Consider the following 12,205-nt stretch of genomic DNA (forward strand, 5'->3'; position numbering starts at 1 on the left):
CCCTGGCATCTCCTTTAATTCCCTCCCTCATCTTCCTTCTCCCTCCAGCTGGGTACCGCAACACTCTTCCCTGCAGCTCTGCACTTCCCCACAATTGCCATGCTTCGGTTCCTCTTCTTCCTTCCTTCCTCCCCCCCCCCCGCGGGACCCTGCGGCACCATCAACTCTTACTCCCTCTAATGTCGGCCCTGCAGCTCCAGACTTCCTCGCACCTTCTCCCCTCCCCCTTTGGATCGCTATTATTTTAAATGTTATAGCCGCGGAGCTGTATCCATCAGTGGAGATGTCTAACCTCGGCCTGCCCCGGAACTCTTACTGCAACAGTGACTTCCTGTTCCTGCCTAGACGGGCGGCTGCTGCAGTAAGAGTTCCGGGGCAGGCCGAGGTTAGACATCTCCACTGATGGATACAGCTCCGCGGCTATAACATTTAAAATAATAGCGATCCAAAGGGGGAGGGGAGAAGGTGCGAGGAAGTCTGGAGCTGCAGGGCCGACATTAGAGGGAGTAAGAGTTGATGGTGCCGCAGGGTCCCGCGGGGGGGGGGGGGGGAGGAAGGAAGGAAGAAGAGGAACCGAAGCATGGCAATTGTGGGGAAGTGCAATCCCCCCAATGCGTCCCCTTACCTTACCGACGCGTGTGTGCGCTGTGAAGAGAAACTTTGCGCTGCGATGTAATATTTTGTGCGTGAGCGCAGGCCAACGCAGCTTAGCGGGAACACTGGTGGACACTAACAATTGAACCCTAGGGTGCGCATACAACGTATGCACCGCCTCCAAAAACTAACCATCCAAGCCATATTTCTGCAACACTGCATACATAAAAGCTCCACTTCACCCTCTCAAAGGCCTTCTCTACATCAAAACTAATCAGCAGAGAAGGCTGTCCAGACTGCTCAACCGCCTCCAAGGACGCCAAAATAGACTTTATATTCTTAACAGCATGACGTCCCTTTACAAAACCTACTTGTGACAGATGCAGAAGGGCTGGCAAAACTCAAGAGAGTCTGTTAGCAAGAATTTTCGCCAACATCTTGGCCTTCTGGGTCAGTAAAGAAATAGGCCTATAGGAACCAGCCTTCCAAAGGATCTTTGTTCGGCTTAAGTAAAACAATAATTTGAGCAAAATTCAATGAAGCCGGCAATGTACCCATCCAAATTGCCTCATTAAAAAGGAGAGTCAGAGACGGTACATTTCCCCTTGGAAAACCTTATAAAACTCATCCCTAAACCCATTAGGGCTGGAAGCCTTACCCAGGGTACTTTGAGAAATCGCCCAGCTCACTTCATCCTCCGATATTTCAGCATTCAACTTCCGCTGATCCTCTGAGGCAATTGAAGGCAAGTCTAAACTGTCTAAATAAACAGACCCTTCCAAACTGTCATCCTTCAGTCCAGTGTAAAGTTTATCTTAGTAAGTTGGAAAAGTATCACGAATATTGGCATCCACACTAGTCTCCACCCCATCCATAGCTCTTATCCGCGCTATCCTGTGCCTCCTTTCCCAATTATGCAATAACCATACCATAGCCATTCCTCCTTTATTACCATACTTATATAAATGATAATGATAATACATATTGGACTTAAGAGCCCTTTGATGAAGTAACTCATTCAAAGATATTTGGAGTTCCAAGAGATGGGCCTTATGTGTGGGTGTAGGGGCTCTCTTATACAGGCGACGCGCCTGACCTTCCTGGCTCTCTATCCGTAGGATAGCACTATCGTGTGCTTTCTTTTGATGACTAGTATAGCTAATTATGCTGCTCTGAAGCACTGCCTTTGCTGCCTCCCAGAACAGACCAGGATTCGACTTATGGGCCGCATTGTTACTGGTATAATCTTTCCATTGGGAATTTTTAAATCCTTGCCCATGACCTGGAGGGCTCATCATCTATTGTCCAATCCATCCAAAGCATTGCGTGATCCAAGATTTCATAAGGACCAATGGTCATGTCTTGCACCAGCATCCTCAATTCTCGAGAAAGCAAAATATAGTCTATGCAAGCCTGGAAGGAGTGGGCCCTAGAGTGACGGGTTTTGTCCCACTTTTGTGGATATAGAACTCTCCAGATATCTAAAAGATCTAACATGAGAACTAAATGAAGTAGCCCCTGCTCTCCCCCAGGAATCCCCGAGTGAAATCCTTGAGATGTATCCACTACTGGATCCCAGACCATATTAAAATCACCCACTACCACTAGAGGCATGGGACCCAGAAACAAAATTTTAGAGAGAAGTTTTGTAAAATTCCTTATCATAAACATTGGGTGCATTAATATTGCGTAACACCATAGATCTTTTGTGAATAGTAACAGAAGCCAATAAAAATCTCCTCAATGGGTCTTTAATTACTTTATGACATTGAAAATTAATAGCCTTATAAGAATTGCAACCCCAGCTTTCTTGTTTACTGCAGCCCCCTCTAGCATCTGACCCGCCTCCCAATGTTTAAGTTTTCCATGCTCCAAAGAGTCAAGATGGGTCTCTTGAAGAAATGCTATTGATGCCTTATGATGCTTCAAAGCCTGGAGAATTTTAGATCTCTTTATTAGGGATGATATCCCTCCCACATTACCAGACGCCAATCTTCCCATTATCAATTCCCTTGGGGGCCCCAAGATACCAACTCAAACCAGCACAGCTCCAAAAAAAGGAAGGCCACCCCAGCCTATGGCCTCCCATATAAGCAACCCACAGTCCAGCCATACACCCACAGACATACCTAGAACACATAGCACAACCCAGCCTCCCTTATCCAAACCAAACAGACGTACTCTCTGTTACACCCCACCCTAACCTGCTCCCCACCCCCGCAACCTGAATTCCTAGTCGTCCCATACCCATCCACCTCACCTCCCCTCATAAACTGGAGCATCCCAGAATATTCTAGGAATAACACGTGATCCCACTCCTAACCCCATATCTACTCCTAGCCTTACGAAAGGCCTAATTCTCTTATTTATCATAGAGAACATAATAATGAGAAAAAGAAAAACAACCATAGCAATGTTAAGCCTTACAAAATATATGATTGTCCTTTCATACATTTATATAAATCAAAAGAAAAATGAAGTCATCATAAACAAAAGACACAAGTGTGCCCTGCTCAGGTCTTCAAATCTTTGGCCAACCCCCAGAGGATCCGCCACCAGTGGAAAAGAAGAAATTCCCTCTGAATATAGGTGACCAAAATCAGGGTGGTTGCAGTGTAAATACAGGTAAGGTCTTCACAAAGTCTTGAGCCGCTGCCACCGTATCAAAGAAACGTGGTTGATCATTGACTACAATCCTCGGGCGGGGTAGAGCAGAGCACTCAGCATTGCTGCCATTACTGGATATCAGAGCAGGATCTATGATCAAGAAATTGAAAAATCTTTGATTCGGAGTCATTAAGCATTTGCTGATAAAACCTGTCATGGCACAGAAAATGTAAAAGCAGCCATTAAATTAATCCCAGAAGAAGCCATTATTGGCAAAATGGGTCCCGTAGGGATCTGGCTGTGATAAGATAAGTGTATATGTTCAACTGTCCTTATTAAAAGGTTATTTAGAGTCAAATGATATTTGGTCACATTGAGTCAGCTTCAATTTAATTTATGACCTATTGTGATTAGGACGATAGAATGAGCAATCATTTTTTGAGCATTATGTTTGAATAAGCATCATTGAAGATTGTTGTGCACTCACATTAGTCTAGTCTAGTCTTCGGTTTATATACCAGAACATCTCCTAACAGAGCTTGACTCAGTTCACAAACGATTAAAGACCAGAATACATAAAAATGAGAGCATGAAAAAGTGAATGTTACAGAGCTATCAATTCATTAGTTCAGTAGGTAAGCCATTTAGGTATTGTATAAACAGCAAAGTTTTTAGGACTTTGCGAAATTGTTGTAGCTGACCTATCATTAAAAAAATTTTATGAACGCTAATCACGATGTATGTAAATGGCCATTATTATTGCGAATTTGGACATTGATATATTTTTTCGAGTTTGACAGAATTTTTTGTGCACATACACATACACATGAGAGGCTTTTTAAAGGATCTATGATTGAAATCTGGAAACTATAAGTCTCAAATTTGTTCCTTGTACAAATTAGCTCTGAACAGGATTCCAAGATCCTTTTTTTTCTCTTATAGGGATATCTTCCTCTTTTCTATAGGTTCACATTTTACTAAGATTAGAATCCATTGGTATTTGAGTTGTATGCTCTATATTGACCCAAACTTGCAAAACCAGGCTATACTGTTGGGGAATACGGAGAAGCCAAGTAGATCAGCCTCCACTCCTGCTCATGGTATCATGTGACTCCAAACACCAATGATTTTTAAAGGTAGCCCCTATGGTAGGTATGTAGTCCTTGTGCTGGAAGAGTAAGGCTTAAGTCAAGGGGGACCCAGATTTTAAAGTCCAGGGACATTGGGCTGCAACTCTGCAGCCCAATACTCTCAGATGTTAAATAACCCAGCAAAAAACGAGGGTTACCGTATTTTCACGCAAATAACACGCACCCGTATAAAACGCGCACACGAATATAGCGCGCAGAAATCACGATGATTTGCACAAAAACTTTGATATACCGCGCTCACGGGTATACCGCGCATGCTGCCCGACGCTCCTTTCGCCCGCCCTGACTTTCCGTGCGCTGTCCCGACTCTCCGTTCACCCCCCCTGACTTCCGTGCACTGTCCCCCCTTGAAGGTCTGTCCCCATCCTGAAAGCCTGATGCCCCCCCCCCGACGTCCGATACATCCCTCCCCCCCCCCCCGAAGGACCGCCGACTCCCCAACAATATCGGGCCAGGAGGGAGCCCAAATCCTCCTGGCCACGGCGACCCCCTAACCCCACCCCGCACTACATTACGGGCAGGAGGGATCCCAGGCCCTCCTGCCCTCGACGCAAACCCCCCTCCCCCCCAAGAACCTCCGACCGCCCCCCAGCCGACCCGCGATCCCCCTGGCGACCCCCACGACCCCCCCACCCCCCTTCCCCGTACCTTTGGTAGTTGGGCCAGAAGGGAGCCCAAACCCTCCTGGCCACGGCGACCCCCTAACCCCACCCCGCACTACATTACGGGCAGGAGGGATCCCAGGCCCTCCTGCCCTCGACGCAAACCCCCCTCCCCCCCAAGAACCTCCGACCGCCCCCCAGCCGACCCGCGATCCCCCTGGCGACCCCCACGACCCCCCCACCCCCCTTCCCCGTACCTTTAGTAGTTGGCCGGACAGACGGGAGCCAAACCCGCCTGTCCGGCAGGCAGCCAACGAAGGAATGAGGCCGGATTGGCCCATCCATCCTAAAGCTCCGCCTACTGGTGGGGCCTAAGGCGCGTGGGCCAATCAGAATAGGCCCTGGAGCCTTAGGTCCCACCTGGGGGCGCGGCCTGAGGCACATGGTCGGGTTGGGCCCATGTGCCTCAGGCCGCGCCCCCAGGTGGGACCTAAGGCTCCAGGGCCTATTCTGATTGGCCCACGCGCCTTAGGCCCCACCAGTAGGCGGAGCTTTAGGATGGATGGGCCAATCCGGCCTCATTCCTTCGTTGGCTGCCTGCCGGACAGGCGGGTTTGGCTCCCGTCTGTCCGGCCAACTACTAAAGGTACGGGGAAGGGGGGTGGGGGGGTCGTGGGGGTCGCCAGGGGGATCGCGGGTCGGCTGGGGGGCGGTCGGAGGTTCTTGGGGGGGAGGGGGGTTTGCGTCGAGGGCAGGAGGGCCTGGGATCCCTCCTGCCCGTAATGTAGTGCGGGGTGGGGTTAGGGGGTCGCTGTGGCCAGGAGGGTTTGGGCTCCCTTCTGGCCCAACTACCAAAGGTACGGGGAAGGGGGGTGGGGGGGTCGTGGGGGTCGCCAGGGGGATCGCGGGTCGGCTGGGGGGCGGTCGGAGGTTCTTGGGGGGGAGGGGGGTTTGCGTCGAGGGCAGGAGGGCCTGGGATCCCTCCTGCCCGTAATGTAGTGCGGGGTGGGGTTAGGGGGTCGCCGTGGCCAGGAGGGTTTGGGCTCCCTTCTGGCCCGATATTGTCGGGAAGTCGGCGGTCGTTCGGGGTGGGGGTGCGAGTGGTCCTGCCGGGGGGGGGGGATGTATCGGACGTCGGGGAGTCGGCCGGGCAAGAGGGCTTGGGCTCCCTCTTGCTCCGATCGTGGATGCGGGTGTGGGTGGGAGCGCGTGCGAGCGGTCGTTCGGGGTGGGGGTGCGAGTGGTCCTGCCGGGGGGGGGGATGTATCGGACGTCGGGGAGTCGGCCGGGCAAGAGGGCTTGGGCTCCCTCTTGCTCCGATCGTGGATGCGGGTGCGGGTGGGAGCGCGTGCGAGCGGTCGTTCGGGGTGGGGGTGCGAGCGGTCCTGCTGGGGGGGTGAATCGGGCGTCGGGCGGGGTGGGAACTATGTTTTAAAACTTTGGTATACCGCGCTCACGCATATAACGCGCGAGGGGTATGCGCGGTAGGTAAAAACGCGTATAACGCGCGCTTTATATGCGTGAAAATACGGTACTTTGCCATGAGTTTTGGGTTTTAATGTGACTTGCAGTGTATTACTACTGCAAGTTACTTTAGGGAATCTGCATATTAATGAGTTGCAAATCATACATTTATGTATTTTGCATCTCATTATTGTGTAACCCACGGTGTCTTAAATCATGCTGCCATATTTTTTGTCAAGTGGCGTTGGGGCTATTGAAGTCACACTGGGGGAAATTTAATGTAACTTAAAGCCCTATTACTCCTTGATGAATTCCCTCCTAAATATAACTTTGCAACAGTATGTAGTAAATGATCTCGGATGCTTTATTTCTTGATAATAGAATACTAGAATAGAATTCAGATACTTCTGTCACATCCTTCTGCTGGCATCTTAGAGATTGGTAATGGGAAGTAAGTACAAATGGATAGGACAAAACCAGAATGCTTAACATACCTATGATTCTTCTTCCAAAGTATTTTAAAGCTTCCTTTTTAAAGATTTTGTCTTCTGAAAGGGATATAGCCACATGTATTTGTGGCAGAAGAGTTTAAGTTAACTTTTCAGCAGTTTTTTTTTTTCTATTTCAAGCCAATAGCAATATACCCAACTACAATAGACATGGTAATTTCAGAGACTAAGAATGAAAGAGTCATAGTTTGCACTATTCATTTCTGTAGTGTCTGTATTTTTAATGCATATTGTTGGGGTACTTTGAGAACTTGATATGTTTCATAATAGATAAAAACTGAGACTTCTCTCCTGTATTAAGTTGAAATGAATTCTCTATTTTTGTGCCCTTTTGTTTTCTTGTATGACAATAATTAGTTGGCTTCTTTTCAAGGATGAATGAATCTGGTTTTGGAAATGAAGAATTCTGAAAGTGCCTTGTTTTTTGCTTTGTAGGTGGTTAGATGACCAACACACAAAGTGCCATGCCATCCCAGCTTTATTCAAGCCTTCACCTCTGGAGAGGATTAAAACTAATGTTACCAACCCTGCATATGCTATAGAAGCTGGGCAGACAGAGAGTTCACTGCACATGGGTTACACTGCTTTGGAAATCAAGAGCAAAATGATGGCCTTGGAGAGAGCCGATATGTGTATCTATAACCCTTTATTTGGGTCGGATCTTCAATATACCAACAGGGTAAGAGATCTGTCTATACTATAGTAAAAGGATTAAAGTGTAAAGATTTTTGCTCAGCAGAAAATGATGATGTTAATGCTTCATACAGTCTGGATTTCTTGGGGTACATGTGACAGCTACCTCGCTGACTAAAAGCAAGTAAAAACATTACTGAAATCCAAAATTGAAAAAGGATTTATGTTCAAAGCAAACTTTGCTCATCCTAGATGTCATAGGCACCTGGTCGCTCAGTGGCTGCTCTGTTGAGGTTGATTTTATAATTTTATTTCCTGATTCAAAGTCCAAAGTTTTGCATCTTTACACAGCTGTCGAGAATTGGCACTTCAACATGTAATTGCACCCTGCACAGAAGCCGTAAGAAAGTACTTAGCACAGGAAATTGGAAGGTATCTCGTTGTCCCCAGGAAAAAGCATGAATAGACATGAGATAGCAGACAGGTTGCTTTTTGTAAGGTGATGTTTTTTTTGGTTTTTTTTTTTAATAGGTGGGCTCTTTTAGAAACATAGAAACATGATGGCAGATAAAGGCCAAATGGCCCATCTAGCCTGTCTATCCACAGTAACCATTATATCTTTCTCTCTCTCAGAGATCCCACGTGCCTATCCCAAGCCCTCTTAAATTCAGACACAGTCTCTGTTTCCACCACCTCTTCCGGGAGACTGTTCCACGCATCTACCACCTTTTTGTATTATTTGGTGAAACTGTGTTTTTTTTAGTTCAGTTTAGAAACAGCCTAAAGTGTGTTTATTTGAAACTATATGGCAGATTACTATCAACTTGGGCAAATCTTTCTCTGAACAGATTTTAGGGTATTTAAGTTACAAGAAATCTCTATAAAAGTTAAAACCCATGAGAAAAAAAAATGGCTGTACTTTGAGTGGATTGGAATCCTTGGTAATTAATAAAGTTGAGCAGTTAGAAGATAAGAGTGAAGTATTGTAATCTTTGCTTAATTTTCCACAGGTATCATCAGTGTCAGTAAGTGATATTTAATAGAGATTTAATAGGGAGGGAGAGATGGGAGGGAAGGAGAGAGGTGCATTGGGTCACAAAAGGGAAGGAGAGGGGTGCATTGAGACATGGAAGAAAGGAAGGGAGCATGATCTGGGTACAAAGAAAGGAAGGAAGGAGGGGCATGAATTTGGGACACAGAAGGGAGAAATGTAGCACAGACTTGGGACAAAGGCTGGAAGGAAGGAGAGAGGGGGAAAGAGATTCTGAGATGGGGGAGGGAATAGAAAGGGAGAATTGTTGAGCCATGGGTGTGAGGGAAAGGAAGAATGAGAAGAATTGTTGGGCACAGGAAGGGAGACAATTGTTGGACATGGTGGTGGGAGAGGAGTGAGATAGAAAGACATGAGAGGGAGAAATGTTGGATGTGGTGCTGGAGAGGGAACAGTGAGACAAATGAAATGAATGCAAGAGGGAGGAATGTTGGACATATTGGTAGAGGGAATGGAGGAAGAGATGTGGCATGGAGCTGGAGAGGGTGATAGAAGGAGGAATGTTGGGCATGGGGTTGTTGGGCAGGAGTGAAAGATGCTGCACACAGTCTGGGAAATAAGAGAGGGAGAAATGTTGGATGTGGCAATAGAGGGGGTGGGAGAGATGCACCCTGGATCCCCCTCTCTTTTTCTTTTTCCCCACTGCCTTTGCAGCAAGGGAGGGAATGAGAGAGAGAGAGAGATGGAGACATTGCACAGTGCAGTGGTGGGGAAGGGAAAAGAATGTGCTTTGTGTAGTTCATTTTGTGGTTACCATTGTGTATTGTTAATAAGATTATATTGTGTATATATGAAAAATGAATGGAAGAAATGGCATTTTCAATTGGTACTATTATTATGGATGTGGTGTCTGGGATGGGGCATGGGTAGATTTGGGGCGGGGCTTGGACAGGTCTGGGGCGGAGTTCTTGGGCCCCCAAACAAAAAAAGTGTTCCACTGCCTATGGGGTAGAGGACTATAGAGGGAATGACACATATGGGTGCTTTACAAGTAGGTTGGGTTAGGACAACACAGTTTCAAAAAAGTGAGCTTTTAGCATGGATTTGAATACTGCCAGAGATGGGACCTAACATACCGAGTCAAGCAATTTGTTCTAGGCATATGGTGTAGCAAAGTAGAAGGGACAGAGTTGAGAGTTGGCAGTAGAGGAAAAGGGTACAGACAAGAGAGACTTACCTGTTGAATGGAGTTCCCGGGGCAGAGTATAGGGAGAGATAAGAAAGGAGAAATACTGAGGAGCTGCCAAGTGAATACACTTGTAGGTCAATAAAAGAAGTTTGAACTGTATGTGGAAGGTCACAGGGAGTGTTCGTGGGTGAAACAGGATTTGAACTCTGGCTTCTTGTGTTCCCAGTCTGCTGCTTTAACCACTAGATTTCTCCTTTCTCTTACCCTGGTGGTGATTTTTACTACATTTTATTGAAATAGTTAGTAAAAAAAAACCAAAAACCTGAATGTATTTATGAAATGCAAGCTAAGAATGATCAAGATTCTGCTAGCTACTCCCATGCATAGTACTAATAAATTAGCTTTTCTTTATCCTGATATTTAATTAATTTTTATGTATAAAGTTACAAATTGAGTTAACTTTTCATGTAATTCAGCTTCCATTTTCAGACATCTCCTTTTTGACATTTGCCATATTATGTTCTCTTTCCTGGCCAATAAGGGCATAATGCTATTTCTGTTTTATCATTTTTTCCCATTAATTTTGTAGGTTGATAAAGTAGTGATAAATCCATACTTTGGCCTTGGAGCTCCAGATTATTCAAAGATCCAGATTCCAAAACGAGAGAAGTGGCAGCGAAGCATGAGCAGCGTCATGGAAGACAAGTACTGTACTACTTTCATCACATTCATGCCTTCAGTAGCAGTTGCTAATGGCAGGGATTTTCTGTTGTCATGTAGTATAACTTTCTTGTTTTCTTCTACTGTATGATTTCAAGCACTGTTTCCAAATGTTGTGGAGAAACAGCAAGCAATTAGGTTTTCAGGATATCCTCAGTGAATATGCATGATATAAAGTGATATGGACTGAGGCAGTATATGCCAGCTCTCCTAAGACATATTTGAGAACTGCTTATTTAAAGGAATGCTTTACATTTCCATGTTATCTTACGAAGTTCATCCTTTATGCCAGACATAAATTCATGCCCCCTCACCACCAAACACAAATGTTTAAAAATGGTAGCAGTATTTTTTTTCTCATCAGACTATTCTTCTCATCAGTCATGTCTCATCAGAGAGCATGAGAGAGGCAACATTTACAGTCCCTCAGATGAAGCTTTCTGGATGAATTGATTATTTTCTGATTGTCCAGCTCTCTTCACTGTAAACCGCCTAGAAGTCGCAAAATTGTGGTGGTATAGAAAAAAATAAAGTTAGTTATAAAGTTATTATCTCTATTAACTTCAAATAAGTACAGTTATCAAAATTGCAACAAGATATTGCACAGCTCTAAAACATGTACATAATTTATGTCACATGCCTTTTAGTACTGATCTTTATCCCAGGACAAGCAGGCAGGTATTCTCACTAGTGGGTGATGTCATCAGACAGAGCCCCGGTACGGACGTCTCACAAGCACGTGTTGCTTGTAGAAACTTAAAAGTTTCTAGATGCCCGCACCGCGCATGCGCCGGTGCCTTCCCGCCCGGAGATCCGGGCGTGTCTCCTCAGTTCTTTTCTTTCCGCGGAGCTGAGAAGTTCAACTTCATCATGCGCTAGCTGAATTCAGTTAAATTTGCCTTCCTTGTCCGCGTTTTCGCTTTCTTTTAATTACAATTAACAGTACATTTCTTTTTCAGTTTAAAAAAAAAAAAAAGAAGATTATTTCCTCCGGCGGGTCGAACGGGCCGGCCACGTGGCTCAGGCCCACAGGCTTCGACCTCGCGGCGGAGATTTTCCGACCTATGTCCCGGCCAATCACCGGGTTTAAAAAGTGCAGCAAGTGCCAAGGCGCGATTTCACTCATGGACCCTCACCGTCGCTGTTTGCAGTGTTTGGGTCCTGACCACATTCCGAAATCGTGCAGGCCTTGCTCTACCCTTACGGCACGCTCATTCAAACGGCGTTGCCTATTGTGGGAATCGATGTTCAAGATGGACGCAGCTAAGGATCCTTCAGCCTCCACTTCATCTGATACCTCCCCGGTTCAGGCGAAACCGGTATCGACCCCTCCTGCATCGAGTGTGGTGAAACCGGCATCGTTCATCCCGACAACATCCACGAGCTCGACGTCGGTGCCTGCCCCGGTCTCCTCGGTTCAGGTACCTCTTCCTTCCACAGTACCACCAGTGGTCATCAAAGTGCCGAAAGCTACTAAGCAGAAGCACTCGACCTCGAAGGAGCGCGATGACCGTGCAGGAGGACCCCCTTTCGGTGCGGATCCCTCCTTATCGGCTTCGCTACGGTCCATGCTGGAAGCTCAATTCGTTGAGCTCATGCAGACCATCGGACCCGGGCTCATCGCTGCCATACAGGGTGACCTCCCGGTACCGGTCCAAAGGGGCGGTCCGCCCCCTCCCCCTCCTCCACGCCGTTCGACCTCGAAAACCGACGAGGACGAACGGGGGAGGGCGGCGATGCCCATG

The 12,205-nt window shown here is 46.8% G+C and overlaps 1 protein-coding gene across 2 annotated transcripts in view; it reads left to right on the forward strand.

Annotated features, from left to right (window-relative positions):
* Positions 1–12,205, forward strand: part of KRIT1 (KRIT1 ankyrin repeat containing) — a 178,879-nt gene that overhangs the window by 72,440 nt on the left and 94,234 nt on the right. For both annotated transcript variants that reach the window (XM_033931157.1, XM_033931158.1), the window contains 2 exons: positions 7,363–7,606; positions 10,330–10,445. In XM_033931157.1, the coding sequence (XP_033787048.1) occupies positions 7,363–7,606; positions 10,330–10,445 (360 nt within the window). The remainder of the gene's footprint in view (positions 1–7,362; positions 7,607–10,329; positions 10,446–12,205) is intronic.

The sequence above is a fragment of the Geotrypetes seraphini genome, chromosome 2 (genome assembly GCF_902459505.1).
Source record: "Geotrypetes seraphini chromosome 2, aGeoSer1.1, whole genome shotgun sequence".
Lineage (NCBI taxonomy): Eukaryota > Metazoa > Chordata > Amphibia > Gymnophiona > Dermophiidae > Geotrypetes > Geotrypetes seraphini.